At 47.2% G+C, this 17,199-nt stretch overlaps 1 protein-coding gene across 2 annotated transcripts in view; it reads right to left on the reverse strand.

Moving 5' to 3' along the window:
• LOC137535055 (pancreatic lipase-related protein 2-like) overlaps window positions 1-15,247 on the reverse strand; it is a 52,185-nt gene extending 36,938 nt beyond the window's left edge. The window contains exons 1-3 of one of the 2 annotated variants that reach the window (XM_068256821.1): window positions 15,001-15,247; window positions 13,493-13,616; window positions 11,538-11,586 (exon numbers count right to left, since the gene is read on the reverse strand). In XM_068256821.1, the coding sequence (XP_068112922.1) occupies window positions 11,538-11,586; window positions 13,493-13,501 (58 nt within the window). In that variant the 5' untranslated portion in view covers window positions 13,502-13,616; window positions 15,001-15,247. The remainder of the gene's footprint in view (window positions 1-11,537; window positions 11,587-13,492; window positions 13,617-15,000) is intronic. The other variant, XM_068256822.1, reaches the window with a different exon arrangement.
• Window positions 15,248-17,199: the final 1,952 nt, after the last annotated feature.

Genomic DNA, 17,199 nt, shown 5'->3' on the forward strand with positions numbered 1-17,199 from the left:
TGAAAAAAATACATTTAACATCAATTTCACCAGGCCCTGCGGAATGTAAGTTGTGAATATTTGGACAAAATCAATAAACCCGAAAAACAGATTTTAATCTATGCATGAGGAGTCTGACCACGGAGAGGAAAAACTTTCTGATCTCTGCACAATTGTTCTGACTGCATCTGCTCAGCCACTGATAACAAATCATACAAAGTTTTGCAGACAGTCCCTATTCAGTGTGCAAGGGGGGGGGGGTTTGGTTGGCGGGAGAGGGCCCCATCTAAAGTTTCACAGGGGGGCCCAGTGATTTTTAGTTACGCCCCTGAACCGAAGTAGAGGTGTAGCGAACGGTTCGCCGGCGAACGGTTCGAGGCGAACATTGGTGGTTCGTGTTCGCCTGCGCCAGGCGAACTTTTACGGAAGTTCGATTCGCCCCATAATGCATTATGAGGGTCAACTTTGACCCTCTGCATCCCAGTCAGCAGGCACATTGTAGCCATTCAGGCTACAGTAAGCCCTGGAGCCCCCCCCCCCCCCCCTTATATAAGGCAGGCTCCGGGGGCCATTACACTCACTCGTGTGCCTGCTAGTGAGAGGAAAGGGACAGCTGCTGCAGACTTTTTCTTCTAGGGACAGATTAGTTAGGTTCTTGGCTGCTTAGTTTGCTCCTGGCTGATTGTTATTGCTTTATAGCACCCTAGCTTTTGTCAGAGCTCATCCTGTACTTTTTTCTTTTTTACTGCGTGTCAAACTGACACTTTTGTTGCATGCACAGCCTTGCTAATTGATAGTGTGTGTGTGCCACTGCCAGCAGCCCAGCACATTCAGTGACTGACTGTGCCTGTGTGTGTGACAGGGAGCTGCACATTGTACTACCCAGTACTGCATATACCCCAGTACCTGTTGTGTTTACTTAAGTAACCAAAAAAGAAAGAGGATTGGCTCTTGGGTGCATAAGAAATTACAAAACAATATTTATTATCTTAATATTAACACACAATTAGGTACATATATATAACTAGAAAACCCCCTTAAAAACAGTGAATAATCCCACTGGGCACAATATGGGATAGTGAGGCTGCAGTCCTCATAATACCTAACAAGAAAAAAAGAGTTCCACTCCAAGTAAAAAATCCACAGATGATGAATGAATGTACAAACAGTGGCTAGTATGAATCCACTTGTAAGAAAGAAGCTAGGCCTCAGACGATCCAATCATATCACAATGAAGCTGGTTGTTAGACACATGTCAAGCACCCACAAGGGGTGTATTTTTATTCATATGCTGTGACATAGGTGGCAGAGACCTGGGTAGGCCACAGACTGTTCCTGTATGCTGACATGAGTAGGTTATAACAGTCCCCCAATCGCAGGGATACAAAGTCTTGTGTACATGTGAGCAAAGCACAATGCAGCAAGCCAAAGCTCAATCAAGTAATGCCAGCGGTGGAATTTTACCAAGCAGCAGATGACAAACATGCCCTGCAAAGCTTCATAGTTACCATCCTGTAGTGCAGGTAATAACAGTCCCCCAATCGCAGGGATACAAGGTCTTATGTACAATGCAGCAAGCCAAAGCTCAATCAAGTAATGCCAGCGGTGGAATTTTTAGCAAGCAGCAGATGACAAACATGCCGTGCAAAGCTTCATAGTTACCATCCTGTAGTACATAAAGTGGATCAATTGCTGAAACATAAAAATGGAGTGGCTCGCTTGTATGTGCCCAGGAGATGTAGCTGCCCGAATGCCTTACATGTTTCGCCGCACTAGCGGCCTTTTCAAAGACAAGCAGCAAATGAAGAATCACTTCTAAACGCCAAGATGGCGTTTTTGAAAGCCGGTGCGGCCGCGCACGCCCCGCCCCCCTACGCCCACGCCGGACCAAGCGTCCATAGAGCATGTGGGCGGCGACCCGCTGGAGCGCAGAAGCGCTCATGCGTGCCTCAGACAGGAAGCGACTTATCGCATCCCCGTGAGGCTGGATAGCGGGACGCCTCGCACAGCCCAAAGGCGGGCGGAAGTAAGAGGAGGGGCGGGCACCAGCCCCTGGCGGCAATCTGGGGAAATGTGTAGCTTTGTTTATCAACAAAGCCAAACAGACTAACTGGCAAGACTATAATAAAGAAACTAACACAATAATATTACTTATACAAAAATGGCACATCCCTAAGGACCAAAAAGGGTCCAAAAGGTGTGACTTCAAAAAACATATAAATACTAACATATAAATATGGGTTGCAATCATGAGAGACTCTATAGGGTGGCATGGCGGCGCTATTTTGGCACCAATGGCGCCAGAGGGCGTTTAAGATGGAAATAAAGCCAAAATTCACCCCGAGTAACTCTCATGAAGCCAGACAGGCAGAGAACCCAAAATTTAAATTAAATCAAATTAAATTCAGAAAGAAGAGGAGAGACACATGTCAATAATAATAAACTAGGTGCTATGTTGTAAATGCACAATGAACGTGCACAAGCAAGTATGTGCATATACGTGTGCATCAAAGCACCAAATTACATACAGGCCAAGAAAAAAAAATATATATATATATATATACATATTTTTGCCACATCTGGTGGGAAAACATCAAGCAACAGGCAAGATCGACCGGAAGCCCAGCAAACTGAGGGGAGACAAGGTGGAGAAAAGGAAAGCGGAGCAGCCAAACGGATATAGAGACTAACCTGGTAAAAATACTCGGTAGTTAATACTATCATTTAAACCTCTGGGTTCTGTTGCTTTCAGTTCAAAAATCCATTTGGACTCCAACTGGAGAAGCTTTCTATCAATGTCTCCGCCCCTGGGATGTAAATGTACCCAGTCCAGGCCGATGAAACTGACAAAACCGGAGTTCCCTCTGTGTACGAGATGTACATGTCTGGCAATTGGGGACTTGAAGTTACAAGTAGCGATGTCACCGATATGGTCTTTAATTCTCTCTTTGAATGCACGTGTCATTTTACCAACGTAAAAACAACCGCATTTGCAATATAATAAATAGATAACTCCTATGGTGTTGCAATTAACGAAATGTCGCAACCACCATCTACGACCGTTCGGTAACATCACTGACTTGCCTACCCTCAAATACCGACAATAAACGCATCCTCCACATGTATATGTCCCAGTGACCGTGCAATGTTTACGGGAACCCATTCTACCCCAAAAGTGGCTAGAAGTGAGCATATCTCTCAGGGTCTGACTGCGTCTATAGGTTACCTGCGGGGTGGGAGTTACAAAGTCTCTTAAAGACCTGTCATTTGACAGAACGTGCCAGTGCCGATGGAGTATGCGCTCCACCTCCTCCTTCTGATTGTTAAAACGAGTGATAAGGCGTGTTGTATTTGGAGTTTCAACCTCCTTGTTCTTTTTTGTAAGCAAAACCGTGCGATCCATCGCTTTAGCGCGCTTATAGGCTTTCTTGAGCCAACGATCTTTATATCCTCTTTCTCTGAAATGGGAGCGAAGCATTTTCGCCTCCCTCTCAAAGACGGGATCTTCTGTACAATTTCGTCGTACTCTAAGATACTGACCAGTTGGTATTCCTCGTATTGTATGTTCAGGATGAGCACTTTCTGCATGTAGATATGCATTGGATGCTGTAGGCTTACGAAATAATCGGGTGGATACATATCCATCGGCACTGACGTCAATATTGATATCAAGAAAAGGAATCGACTGCTGATCACAATCCATGGTAAACTTAAGATTCCAATCATTTTGATTGAGAATTAACATAAACTCATCCAAAAGGGGGTTTACCACCTGTCCAGAAAAGGACCACGTCGTCAATGTACCTGTGCCACGACACAATGTGGCACAGGTACTCGACCAAGGAGTCCTCCCCGAAAAGGTGCCGCTCCCAATCCCCCAGATACAGGTTAGCCAGCGACGGGGCACATGTGGTCCCCATCGCTGCCCCCTGTACCTGGAGGTAGTGCACATCATCAAATGTGAACACATTATTTTGCAAGATGAAAGTGAGCAAGTCTAGAAGAAGCTGATTATGTGGGACCTCGTCATTCCCCATCTCACACAGAAAATGACCCACAGACTCAACCCCCCGTTTTTGAGGGATACTGGAGTAGAGGGCCTCAACATCCAGGGTCACCAGGATTGTGTTTATCGGTAGTTGCATACCCTCGTGAATTCCCAAGAGGTGCTGTGTATCTCGCACATACGAAGGTAAACGATGGACATGTGGCTGAAGATGTTTATCTACATATATGCTCACCTTTTCCGTTAAAGACCCATTGCCAGACACAATGAGTCGACCAGGTGGTCTAGATAGGTTTTTATGCACCTTCGGTAGAGCATAGAAGGTTGGCACCACTGGGTGCTCAACCTTCAAAGTAGAGCGAACTTCAGCAGTGATGATGCCTTGCATCACCGCTGCATCAATAATATCAAACAAAGTTCGCTGATTCCTGATGACCCTGGATGCAGAGACCCGCCGGTACCACTCCCCATTGCTTAGTATTCTTTGACACATGTAAGTATACTGTTCCGTCCTCATGACCACCACATTCCCTCCCTTATCCGATGGCTTAATGACCAGATCTTTATTGTTTCGCAGCTCCGCAAGTGCCAAAGTTTCATCATATGAGAGATTGGTTGGTTCATTTTTTCCAATCCATAACCTCTGTATGTCTTTCTCAACCGAGGACACAAAAGTATGTACACTGGGGCACAGGGAGAAGGGAGGGAACGCGACAGACCTAGGACGGAACTGTTTGTTAATTTGTTCGCTAACCAATCTACTCGATGGAGTTGACCCAAAAAGGTCCTCATCTTCATTGTGATCATTTTCTTCACTTAATTTAACCAGGTCCATAAGAGCGCGATAATCACGGCTGGACCAGTCCTTCCAGTCCGAAATAGCACCCCCCAAGGGTGATTCACTTTTCCTTTTGTGAAGCACCTTACGGGTTAAATTTCGCCCAAAAAGGTGTAGGTCCTTTACAAATTCGGATCTATCCAGGTTGCTCTTGGGGCAAAACCCCAAACCCTTAGATAGAAGATCAATGGCACCCCTAGATAAATTTTGGCCTGATATGTTGATCACCTGTAAATCAGCGTTACTAGTCAAGTTTACTTAACCCACCTCATCACTGCACATAACTACCTGTAGTGTTGAGTGAACCCAGCTCACTGCATACACCTAATACCTGTTGTGTTTACTTAAAGGGGAACTTCAGCCTAAACAAACATACTGTCATTAAGTTACATTAGTTATGTTAATTAGAATAGATAGGTAATATAATTTCTTACCCACCCTGTTTTAAAAGAACAGGCAAATGTTTGTGATTCATGGGGGCAGCCATCTTTGTCATGGGGGCAGGCATCTTTTTGGTTGGAAGGAGGTGACAAGGAGCAGGAGATACAGTTCGAGCTGTCCTGTGTCCTGATCACCTCTCCCAGTTGCACACGCTAGGCTTCAAATGTCAAATTCAAAATGTAGAAAAAAAAAATTGCACCAAAACAGCAGAACGAGAACAACAAAATCAGAAATCCCATCATGCTTTGCACAGCATCAGGGGAAAAAAGCCTGGGCAGTTTTCTTTTGTGCAGCTAAAAATGAGGCTTGTATAAGAGAAACAAAGTTCTGATGCTGTGAAACTGTTAAAGAAATACCAAGCCTTTTCAGTTCTGCTGAGTCGATTTTTAGTCCGGAGGTTCACTTTAACCCACCTCATCACTGCACATAACTGCCTGTAGTGTTGAGTGAACCCAGCTCACTGCATATACCTACTACCTGTTGTGTTGAGTGAACCCAGCTCACTGCATCCTACTACTACCTGTTGTGTTTACTTAACCCACCTCATCACTGCACATAACTACCTGTAGTGTTGAGTGAACCCAGCTCACTGCATATACCTACTACCTGTTGTGTTGAGTGAACCCAGCTCACTGCATCCTACTACTACCTGTTGTGTTTACTTAACCCACCTCATCACTGCACATAACTACCTGTAGTGTTGAGTGAACCCAGCTCACTGCATATACCTACTACCTGTTGTGTTGAGTGAACCCAGCTCACTGCATCCTACTACTACCTGTTGTGTTTACTTAACCCACCTCATCACTGCACATAACTACCTGTAGTGTTGAGTGAACCCAGCTCACTGCATATACCTACTACCTGTTGTGTTGAGTGAACCCAGCTCACTACATCCTACTACTACCTGTTGTGTTTACTTAACCCACCTCATCACTGCACATAACTACCTGTAGTGTTGAGTGAACCCAGCTCACTGCATACACCTAATACCTGTTGTGTTTACTTAACCCGCCTCATCACTGCACATAACTACCTGTAGTGTTGAGTGAACCCAGCTCGCTGCATATACCTACTACCTGTAGTGTTGAGTGAACCCAGCTCACTACATATACCTACTACCTGTTGTGTTTACTTAACCCACCTCATCACTGCACATAACTACCTGTAGTGTTGAGTGAACCCAGCTCACTGCATACACCTACTACCTGTAGTGTTGAGTGAACCCAGCTCACTACATATACCTACTACCTGTTGTGTTTACTTAACCCACCTCATCACTGCACATAACTACCTATAGTGTTGAGTGAACCCAGCTCACTGCATACACCTAATACCTGTTGTGTTGAGTGAACCCAGCTCACCGCATCCTAGTACCTTTACTGTTCAGTGAACCCAGCTCACTGCATCCTACTACCCGTTGTGTTGAGTGAACCCACCTCACTGCATCCTAGTACCTTTACTGTTCAGTGAGCCCAGCTCACTGCATATACCTAGCATCCCCCCAAGATGGACAAAATGGACAAACCAGGTAGAGGAAGAGGTAGAGGCAGACCCAGAGGAAGGCCACCAGGCACCGGCAGGTCTGTGCGAGGTGGTGTTGCTGTGATTTTGTGCGGACCTGCCCCAAAATACAGTGCTCAGAAGAAGGCACGTGCCATCACTTCCCAAAATCGTGAGGAGGTGATTGAGTATTTAACACAGAACACCTCATCTCCCGAAGCCACCAGCGCTACCAGTGGCGTAGCTACAAACCTCTGGGCCCCGATGCGGAATCTGGATGTGGCCCCCCCCCCCCCCCCACGGCAACAACAGCCCCCCTCCCCCGGCAACACCCGACGCACACACATATCCAAATCCCTATAGCCAGCTATAGGTCCCCCCAGTATAGGTAGCCAGACATAGGTAAGCCAGTATAGTTGCCCCCGGTATAGTTTAGCCAGGTAGGTGCCTCCAGCATAAGTAGCCAGTATAGTTGCCCCCAGTATAGGTTAGATAGGCAGGCGCCGCCGGTATAGGTTGGTTAGATAGATAGGTGCCCCCAGTACAGGTTAGCTAGGTGGGTGCCTCTAATATAGGTAGCCAGAATAGTTTTCCCCAGCATAGGTTAGATAGGTAGGTGCCCCCAGTATAGGTTAGTTAGGTAGGTGCCTCCAATATAGGTAGCCAGTATAGTTGCCACCTGTATAGGCTAGCTAGGTGCCCCGAATACAGGTTAGACAAGTAAGTGCCCCCAGGTTAGATAGGTAGGTGCCCCCCAGTATAGGTTAGATTAGGTAGCTGCCCCCCAGTATAGGTTAGATGAGGTAGGTGCCCCCCAGTATAGGTTAGGTAGCTGCCCCCCAGGATAGATTAGGTAGCTTTCCCCAGGATAGGTTAGATTAGGTAGCTGCCCCCAGGATAGGTTAGAGTAGGTAGCTGCCCGCCAGGATAGGTTAGAGTAGGTAGCTGCCCCCCAGGATAGATTAGGTAGCTGCCCCCCAGGATAGGTTAGATTAGGTAGCTGCCCCCCCCCCCCAGATAGGTTAGATTAGGTAGCTGCCCCCCCCCTAGATAGGTTAGGTAGGTAGCTGCCCCCCCAGGATAGGTTAGGTAGGTAGCTGCCCCCCCAGGATAGGTTAGGTAGGTAGCTGCCCCCCCAGGACAGGTTAGGTAGGTAGCTGCCCCCCCAGGATAGGTTAGGTAGGTAGCTGCCCCCCAGGATAGATTAGGTAGCTGCCCCCCCCCCCCCAGATAGGTTAGGTAGGTAGCTGCCCCCCCAGGATAGGTTAGGTAGGTAGCTGCCCCCCCAGGATAGGTTAGGTAGGTAGCTGCCCCCCCAGGATAGGTTAGGTAGGTAGCTGCCCCCCCAGGACAGGTTAGGTAGGTAGCTGCCCCCCAGGATAGGTTAGATTAGGTAGCTGCCCCCTCCCCAGATAGGTTAGGTGGGTAGCTGCCCCCCAGGATAGGTTAGGTAGGTAACTGCCCCCCCAGGATAGGTTAGGTAGGTAGCTGCCCCCCCAGGATAGGTTAGGTAGGTAGCTGCCCCCCCAGGACAGGTTAGGTAGGTAGCTGCCCCCCCAGGATAGGTTAGGTAGGTAGCTGCCCCCCAGGATAGGTTAGATTAGGTAGCTGCCCCCCCAGGATAGGTAGGTAGCTGCCCCCCAGGATTAGGTAGGTAGGTAGGTAGGTCCCCCCCCCATAATGAAGGGGGGAGCCGCAGCTGCGGGGAGAGCAGCCCGACCTCTCCCTCCCTTCCTCTCCCCGGGCCCCCCCCCCTTCAGATGCAGAGTGCGCGGCGCACGGAAGCGCTGTAGGCAGAACTCACCTCCGTCCCTGCGCCGCTGGTCTCCTCCCGCTCTATATAGATGTTGTTACACACTGCTTCCTGTTTAGCCGGAAGCAGTGTGTAACAACATCTATACAGCGAGAGGAGATCAGCGGCGCTTGGAACGCAGGGACGGAGGTGAGTTTCAGCCTACAGCGCTTCCGTGCGCGTCACTCTGCATCTGAAGGGGGGGGCCCGGGGAGAGGAAGGGAGGGAGAGGTCGGGCTGCCCTCCCCGCGGCTGCGGCTCCCCCCTCCCAATAGCGCTCACGGCGCACGGGCCGCACTCAGTCCTGGCCACTACAAAAAGACATGGGCCCCCCCGGGCCCCTCCCCCGCCTCTTCAGGAGCCGGGCCCAGTCGCGCATGCGACCGCTGCGACCTCTATTGCTACGCCCCTGAGCGCTACAACAAGCACCACATCCGCTGCATTTGACACTTCGCAGGAGGTATTTGGTGGTGGTGGTGGTGAAATCACCGATTCACAGCCACTACTGCAACAACAACAAGAAGGCGCAGGTACACCACCTCCTACGTCTGAGTTAGGTGGCGATAGTATGGACGTAACGTGTGTGGATGGGGATGATGGTGGACCACCTGAAGTTGGTGCACTTGAGGAGGTGTCTGAGGAAAGCGCAGCTGGCCAGGAGGATTATGATGACGATTATACGGACACCACATATGTTCCCGGTAGAGGAGATGACCAGGGGGACAGTTCAGAGGAGGAGTCAGAGAGGACTAGGAGGAGACGACTCCATGATAGAAGCAGAGGGAGCTCTTCCTCAGAAACAGCTGGGGCAGTGTCCGGCGCCATGTATCGCCAGCTATGGCCAGACAGCCAACATGCCCTTCAACGTCAGCTGCTGATGCCACCGTAGCGCCATCACCCCAGGGGGGCTCAGCGGTTTGGAAATTTTTTAACGTGTGTGTCTCAGATCGGAGCAAAGCCATCTAGTGTCTCTGCCAGCAAAAATTGAGCCGTGGAAAGGCCAACTGTCACGTAGGGACAAGTGCTTTACGAAGCACCTGGAGAGAAGGCACAAACAGCTATGGCAAGAACACCTGAGGAAAAGCAGCACCCCTCAAAAGACAAGCCGCGGAGAACAACCGCGGCAGCCGTCACAGGGGGCTTCTGCTGCTCCACGTTCCCATGGTATTGTTTGTGGCTTGGGGGAGGAAGAATGGCTACACTTAAACAATTTAAAAATACAACCATCTAAACTTTCAACCAATTTAAAAATACAACCATCTAAACTTTCAAACAATTTAAAAATACAGCCATCTAAACTTTCAAACTATTTAAAAATACAACCATCTACATTGTCAAACAATTTACAAAAATGCCAACAAAACTTGCCCTCCGTAAAACATTCTTGGCAAATGCTTTCGACTTGGTTTGTCTTCCGCTGGCTCAAGGGTCCATCTGACCACAGATGCCTGGTCTGCAAAGCACGGTCAGGGCAGCTACAGCATGGGTCTCAGCAGGCTCCCACTTCGGGCCGCAATCCAACCTTCATTCCCCGCGGTGACAATGGCAGACTTGCCCTCCATAACGGATTCCCGTTAAAGGATTTAAAGTTAATTCATTTCAAATACACAGCAGGGCCTCGAAAGTCCGCCTCCTGTATTGTTATTTTTGGTCACTACCTCGGGGCGGGCATGCATGCCTGCCTGCTGCCCTCCTTGGATGTGTAGTGGTAGCCGTTTCTCAGGCTCCACACCGGATTCCATCCCTCATTCCCCGGCCATTACCCGGGGTCACAAATGGCAGACTTGCCCACCTCCATATGATTCTCGTGAAAGGAATGTGGTGTCATCTTTGCCCACCATAACTGGTTCTCATTCAAGGATTTAAAGTACATTCATTTCAAATACACAGCAGGGCCTCGAAAGTCCGCCTCCTGTATTGTTATTTTTGGTCACTACCTCGGGGCGGGCGGGCGTGCATGCCTGCCCGCTGCCCTCCTTGGATGTGTAGTGGTAGCCGTTGCTCAGGCTCCACACCGGATTCAAACCCCTCATTCCCCGGCCATTACCCGGGGTCACAATGGCAGACTTGCCCGCCTCCACAGGATTCTCATTGTAGCGGTACTGAACAAGTACACAGCAAGTAGAAAATGTAATTTAAAAACAAAACGTAAGCTTTTTAACAATGCCATGGAAAGTTGAGAAGGAAGTCACACATTACCTGACATCACTGAGTGAGGAAGAGCAATCTCGCCATGTTGCGCAGTAGTCCAGCATGGCCGTCACTACACAAAGAGCTGTTTGCGGTGCATTACACAGTGAGTTTGGTGTGTCAGTGTGAAGCAGTACTCTAATTACACTCCCTGATTGATGTATACACATGCAAGATGTTTTAAAGCACGTTAGGCCTGCAATTTAGCATTCAATGTGATTTCTGACCTTAAAACGCTGCTTTGCGTCACATCCAGATTTTTCCCCGGGACTTTTGGCATGTATCCCACTCCGCCATGCCCCCATCCAGGTGTTAGACCCCTTGAAACATCTTTTCCATCACTTTTGTGGCCAGCATAATTTTTTCTATTTTTCAAAGTTCGCCTCCCCATTGAAGTCTATTGCGGTTCGCGAACTTTTCCGCGAACCGAACCTTCCGCGGAAGATCGCGAACCCGGTTCGCGAACCGAAAATCGGAGGTTCGCGACATCTCTAAACCGAAGTCCTGCAAATGGTCGCAGATTGGTCCTGGCACCGATATGTGTATTTTTATGGGACGTGACCCGAAGAAGGTTAGCACAGAGGTGCAGCTTTAGAGAAGTTCTATACATATACAGGAAACTCAAATGAATTCCAGTCACAAATGAGAACAAATACATAAACTACTGGAAATTTGTGGTTGATGTTTGGGACACAGACATTTCTAGTCATTGCTCGATCCATTTGGAGACTCAGGAATTGTTGAATAACTGTGTACATGTGTATTCTACATATTTTTCAGTCACCTACCTTTTAGAATGGAGACGATTGACACAATGGGCAAGATGGTAGGAAACATCTGAAAAGAAAGAAATAATGTTTTAATATTTTCATGTAAGAGGGCTTCATCTTCTTGCATGCAGCAGATAAAGATATACGTTGTAAGTAAAAACAAAATTAAAGAGACTCTGGAAGTCTCATAAAAATCATCTTTTTATTTCAAAAATGTGTTCAACATCTTTGCCGTAACTAAAACGCTGCATCCCTGCGGCTGTAATCTAACTAAATCCCCCCAAACTCCCTGGGGTGGCAATCCAGGCAGCACTTCCGTGAGAGGCAGAGCTTTCAGCTGCAGCTCTGCCTCTCCACGTGTCTGTCAGCGTGTATCTCCGCCTCTCCCCGCCCCTCTCAGTCTTCCTTCACTGAGAGGGGCGGGGGAGAGGCGGAGATACGCGCTGATGATGCGCATGGAGGCAGAGCTGCAGCTGAAAGCTCTGCCTCCTCCAGCAGCAAAATCCACGACCAAGAAAGTCGTGGATTTTGCAGGGGGGAAAGGGAGAGAGGAGTTTGGGGGAATTTAGTTCGATTACAGCCGCGGGGATGCAGCGTTTTAGTTAGGGCAAACATGTTAAACACATTTTTGAAATAAAAACATGATTTTTATGAGACTTCAGTGTCTCTTTAAAGCGCACCTGAAGTGACATGTGACATGATGAAATAAACACACACATATGGTACTAGCCCTACTAAGAAATTATCTGAAGTCCCTTTCTGTTTTCCATTCCAGCGGTTCTGGAGGTGTGTTTAGCTTACAGGGACAACTAAGGGTCGATTTGCATATTCAGCATTGCGGGAAACATCATATGCTCACTCCAACCTGAATAGTCGCAAATACCTTCTGTTTTAAGAGGGCAAACTTTGTTTTGCTTGGCATTTTAGTAAGAGGGCTTTTTAGTGCTTTTTAGCCCCATACACACTCCTAGGAGTTCTGGTACACCATGAGCTCGCTGGGGAAATCTGTACGGGCCAGTGCACACCAAAAACCTCTAGCGGATCCACAAACGCTAGCGGTTTTTGAAAAGGTTTTTCAGAGCGATTCTAGGCATGTTTAGAGAGATTTTCTAAACATGCCTAGCATTTTTTGGAGCGTTTTTGTGTAACAGATTTCATATACTGTTACAGTAAAGCTGTTACTGAACAGCTTCTGTAACAAAAACGCCTGGAAAACCGCTCTGATCTAGTTTTTCTAGAGCAATTTTCCACTTTCCTATACGTTACATTGAGGCAGAAACACCTCAGAAAACTGCAAAAAGGCTACAGGACCCGAGTTTGCATGTCGGGAAAAACCGAACACCTCTGGTGTGCACCTTCCCATACACATTCATTAGCCAAGCGGTTTTCCCGTGCAAACGTTCAGAACCTCTCTTGGTGTACACCAGCCCTTTCTCTAGTTGCAGTTTAGAACCCAAGCTTAAAAATTAAGCTATAAAACTGAAAATGTAAATATGAGACTATTTTCTATATTACTAATGTTCTGTTCTGTTTATCATTAAAATTCATTATTTCTAATGCATCAGTGCCTCGTCTTTTCCTCTTCATCCCATTCATTATTTCTAATGTATTCTCACTTACAACTGAAGCGTGAGGGATATGGAGGCTGCCATATTTATTTATTTTTAAGCAATACTAACTGTCTGGCTATCCTGCTGATCCTCTGGCTCTAATACTTGTAGCCATAGCCCCTGAACAAGCATGCAGCAGATCAAGTGTTTCTGACATTGTCAGATCTGACAAGATTAGCTGCATGCTTGTTTCTGGTGTTATTCAGACACTGCTGCAGCCAAATAGATCAGCAGGGCTGCAAGGCAACTGGTATTGTTTAAAAGGAAATAAATATGGCAGCCTCCATATACCTCTCACTTCCGGTGTTCTTTAAGGTTCGCTTTAAAGTGTACCAGAGGTTGTTTAAATAAAAAGATTTATACATTCCCCATCCACTTGGATCGCTCCCACGTCACCGTCCTCCGATATCTGGAGCTCCGATACCGGGTCCCCGCACTTTCGTCTGTTGTCTGCACAATTGTTCTAGCAAATGCATCTGCTCAGCCACTGAGAAGAAATCATACAACGTTTTAAAAGTTCTGCAGATTGTAGACAATTCCTATTTAGTGTTCAGCATGGTCTTGTGTACACCATCCTGCCCCCAGCCTCTCCGCCCCCTTTCCAATTACTCTGTACTGTAGTGATGCTGAAGGAGTCTGCAGAGCCAGTTCTGCTCCATTAGTGATGGCCAGACTGAGTGTAATAAGCCGAGGCTGGGAGCACACTGGTCTGTCAGTTTCCTGTGTACGTTTTCTGCACACCATGTGTGTCTGTAGCCCAGTGCACATCAAAACCGCTAGCAGATCCTCAAAACGCTAGGCGTATTTGTGAGCAGATTTCAGAGCTATTCTAGGCATGTTTAGAGAGGTTTTCTAAACATGCCTAGTGTTTTTTGGGGGCATTTTTGTGTAGCAGATTTCATATATTGTTACAGTAAAAGCTGTTACTGAACAGCTTCTGTAACAAAAATGCCTGAAAAAAAATGCTCTGATGTAGCGTTTTCCAGAGCAGTTTGAGCTTCTCCTATATTTTACATTGAGGCAGAAACGCTTCTGCAAACCGCAAACATGCAGCAGGAGGCATGTTTGCTAAAAACCTTAAACCGCCGGAGTGCACCATCCCATTGAAATACATTAGCCAAACGTTTTCACAGGCGGATGCGGTTGGCGGATCGCTGCTAAAACCGCTCTGTGTGCACTGGGCCTGTATGTGTGAAAACATACATGTTTTATCACAGAAGCTAATGTAATTTGATAGAGAAAATGCATGCAGTGCTTCACTGCTGTCTGTTTTTATCTGCATGGGGAAAACTAGCCATAGCCGAATGTATTACATTGGTTCTCATATTACCTGTGCGGGAAGCAAGAGGGGGAGGAGGGGGCCCCATCCAAAGTTTTGCAGGGGGGGGGGGGGTGCACACCAAGAGCGCTTCTGAACGCTTTCAAAAACACTTGGGCTTCAAAAAGCCCTTTGCTAATGTATTTGAATGGAATAAATCACAACAGAGCGATTAGCATTTTTCCCCAAACACAAACACGGGCAGTGCAGCATTTTTGCTGATTTCTGAGGCGATTCAGCCTCAATGTTAAATATAGGAAAGTGGAAAATGGCTCTGAAAAGCGCTAGATCAGAGCGATTTTCCAAGCGTTTTTGTTACAGAAGCTGTTCAGTTACAGCTCTACTGTAACAAACAATAAAAATCGCTAGGCATGCTTAGAAAATCACTAGGCACATGCCTAGAAAAATAACTTCAAAAAGCACTGAGCGTTTGCGATTAAGCTAGTGCATTTTGGTGTGCACTGGCCCTAGGAGGGAATGAAGTAGTCGCCGGGTCTGCTCCCTTGTAGTTACGCCCCTGCTTCAGGACATTGTTTAGTCGTTTTTCACTCACCTTGGTAATTAATTTAACAGGAGAATGTCCCAGAAGTGAAAATCCCGCAACCCACTGATCACATGCAGAATGTAGTGCACCAAATCACCACCACTGCTCCTCCGAATATCACCTCAGAGGGGATCCAGCAAAACAAAATAATCCAGCAGCGGATCGGTCTCCACTTCTGTCCTAAAAACTTCTACAAACAGGAAACTTCACACTCCGTATGTCACATTCACTGTAGCTATCTGGACACTGACTGGACGCTTGTCATTCTGAACTTTGGCCCTCTGAAAAAGATTGCACCCGAATGGACTGTAAGGTCATCATCATGTGACATGAAAACCAGTCCAGCACACAGAGTCATCAGTGACTGCATCAGTGGCATAGTAATAGGGGATGCAGAGGCAGAGCCGGGACAAGGTCCTCCAGGCTGTGAACGCCAAAGTGCGCCCCTCTATCCCTCCAACCCCAACTGTCACACACGGATTGCTATTAGCCTAAGAGCCGCCCCAGGGCCCATAACCCCCCCCCCCCCCCCCCCAAACACCTTAATCTCTAGTTATTTGTCATTGCCATGTATCTCCTTTTTTTATTTCTATCTGCTTCAAACACAATAAGGGAATGATAGCTGAGTGAGTTGAGCGCCCCTCCTACACTGCGCCCTAAGGCTGGAGCCTCTCGCACCTCTGCCTCGGCCCGGCGGAGAGGTTGTGATCACACTGGGGACCTTGGGCTAGAGCGGCCCTGAGAGAACTTTCCTCTACTGCAGTATTAGCAGTTTATTAGTCCTGTGCTGGTAATGGTCACTTCTATATATGCTTTGAATAGTAGTAATCATTAACACTCTGTTCCTCATCCCTTTTGCACCTCTGACACTTGGCAGGTTTTAGTGCACCGTATCAATTGTTATGTATAGAATGCCTGGGGGAACCCATGTAAAACTTCCACTGGGGCCCAGAGCTCCTTAGCTACGCCACTGGACTGCATTAGTAACTGCATTAGTGACTCTTCCATTTAGGCTACTTTCACACTTCTCTTATTGCGTTGCGGTATCCTCCCCTGCTGCATCTGGTCTTGAGGGACAGGTAAGTTTAGGGACTAGGGAGACTTGCTTACTATTGTAACACGATACTGCCTCTGAACTATTTGTGTAGCTAGTCCAGCTCTTGTTTATTCATGTTGTACATTTCTTTAGAATCTTTAACAACATTATTACATTGCTGCAAGCATAATAACCTTTCAAGAAAAACATTTCTTTATTACAGCTGATACAAATCCTGAAATAAATCTGCATGGTTTCTACTCCCTGCTTTCATAGAAGCAGACATATTGTTAACATTCTGTGCTTACAAATGAGCTTATCTGCCATCTCTGCCATAGCAGTCAGGTCACCCGGGAGAGATCAAATTACAAGTTGTGATTAACCCCAGATGAGGGGGAATTAGATAGGCTAAACTCTCAAAATACATACAGGTTGCATTTCTCTCGGTTTTTCTTCAGTCCGGTGCAAGAGCTCAGGTCCATTTTAAGCAGGGCAGGCTCTAGACTTTTTGCTGCCTGAGGCAAACTTTTGAGGATGCGCCTCTTCGCCTCAGTCACTCTCCTCTCGCCTCTCCTCCTACTCTGACTGCATGCTGTAAGTGTAAACACGGTACAAACATGCTGCCCCTGTAATCTCTGCGCCTGATTCTAGTGTTTCACCTTGCTTCATGGGAGAACCAGCCCTGACTTTAAAGAGGAACTCCAGTGAAAATAATGTAATGAACAAAGGGCTTAATTTTTAAATAATTATGTAAAATGATTTAGTCAGTGTTTTCCCATTGTAAAATCTTTCCTCTCCCTGATTTACATTCTGACATTTATCACATGGTGACATTTTTACTGCGGGCAGGTGATGTCAGTGGAAGGAGATGCTGCTTGCTTTTTTTGGCAGTTTGAAACAGCTGTTATTTCCCATAATGCAACAAGGCTCCCACAGTGTGATGTCAGCACCATGGTCCTGACATCACACTGTGGGAGGGGTTTCACCACAATATCAGTCATACAGCGCCCCCTGATGATCCATTTGTGAAAAGGAAAAGATTTATCATGGGAAAGGGGGTATGAGCTACTGATTGGGATTAAAGGGATACTTAAGTCAGAGAAAAAAAATGAGTTTTAGTCACCTGAGGCTTCACTCAGCCCCCTGCAGCTGTCCAGTGCCCTTGCCGTGTC

Source organism: Hyperolius riggenbachi, chromosome 10, assembly GCF_040937935.1.
Source record: "Hyperolius riggenbachi isolate aHypRig1 chromosome 10, aHypRig1.pri, whole genome shotgun sequence".
NCBI classification, from domain to species: Eukaryota; Metazoa; Chordata; class Amphibia; order Anura; family Hyperoliidae; genus Hyperolius; species Hyperolius riggenbachi.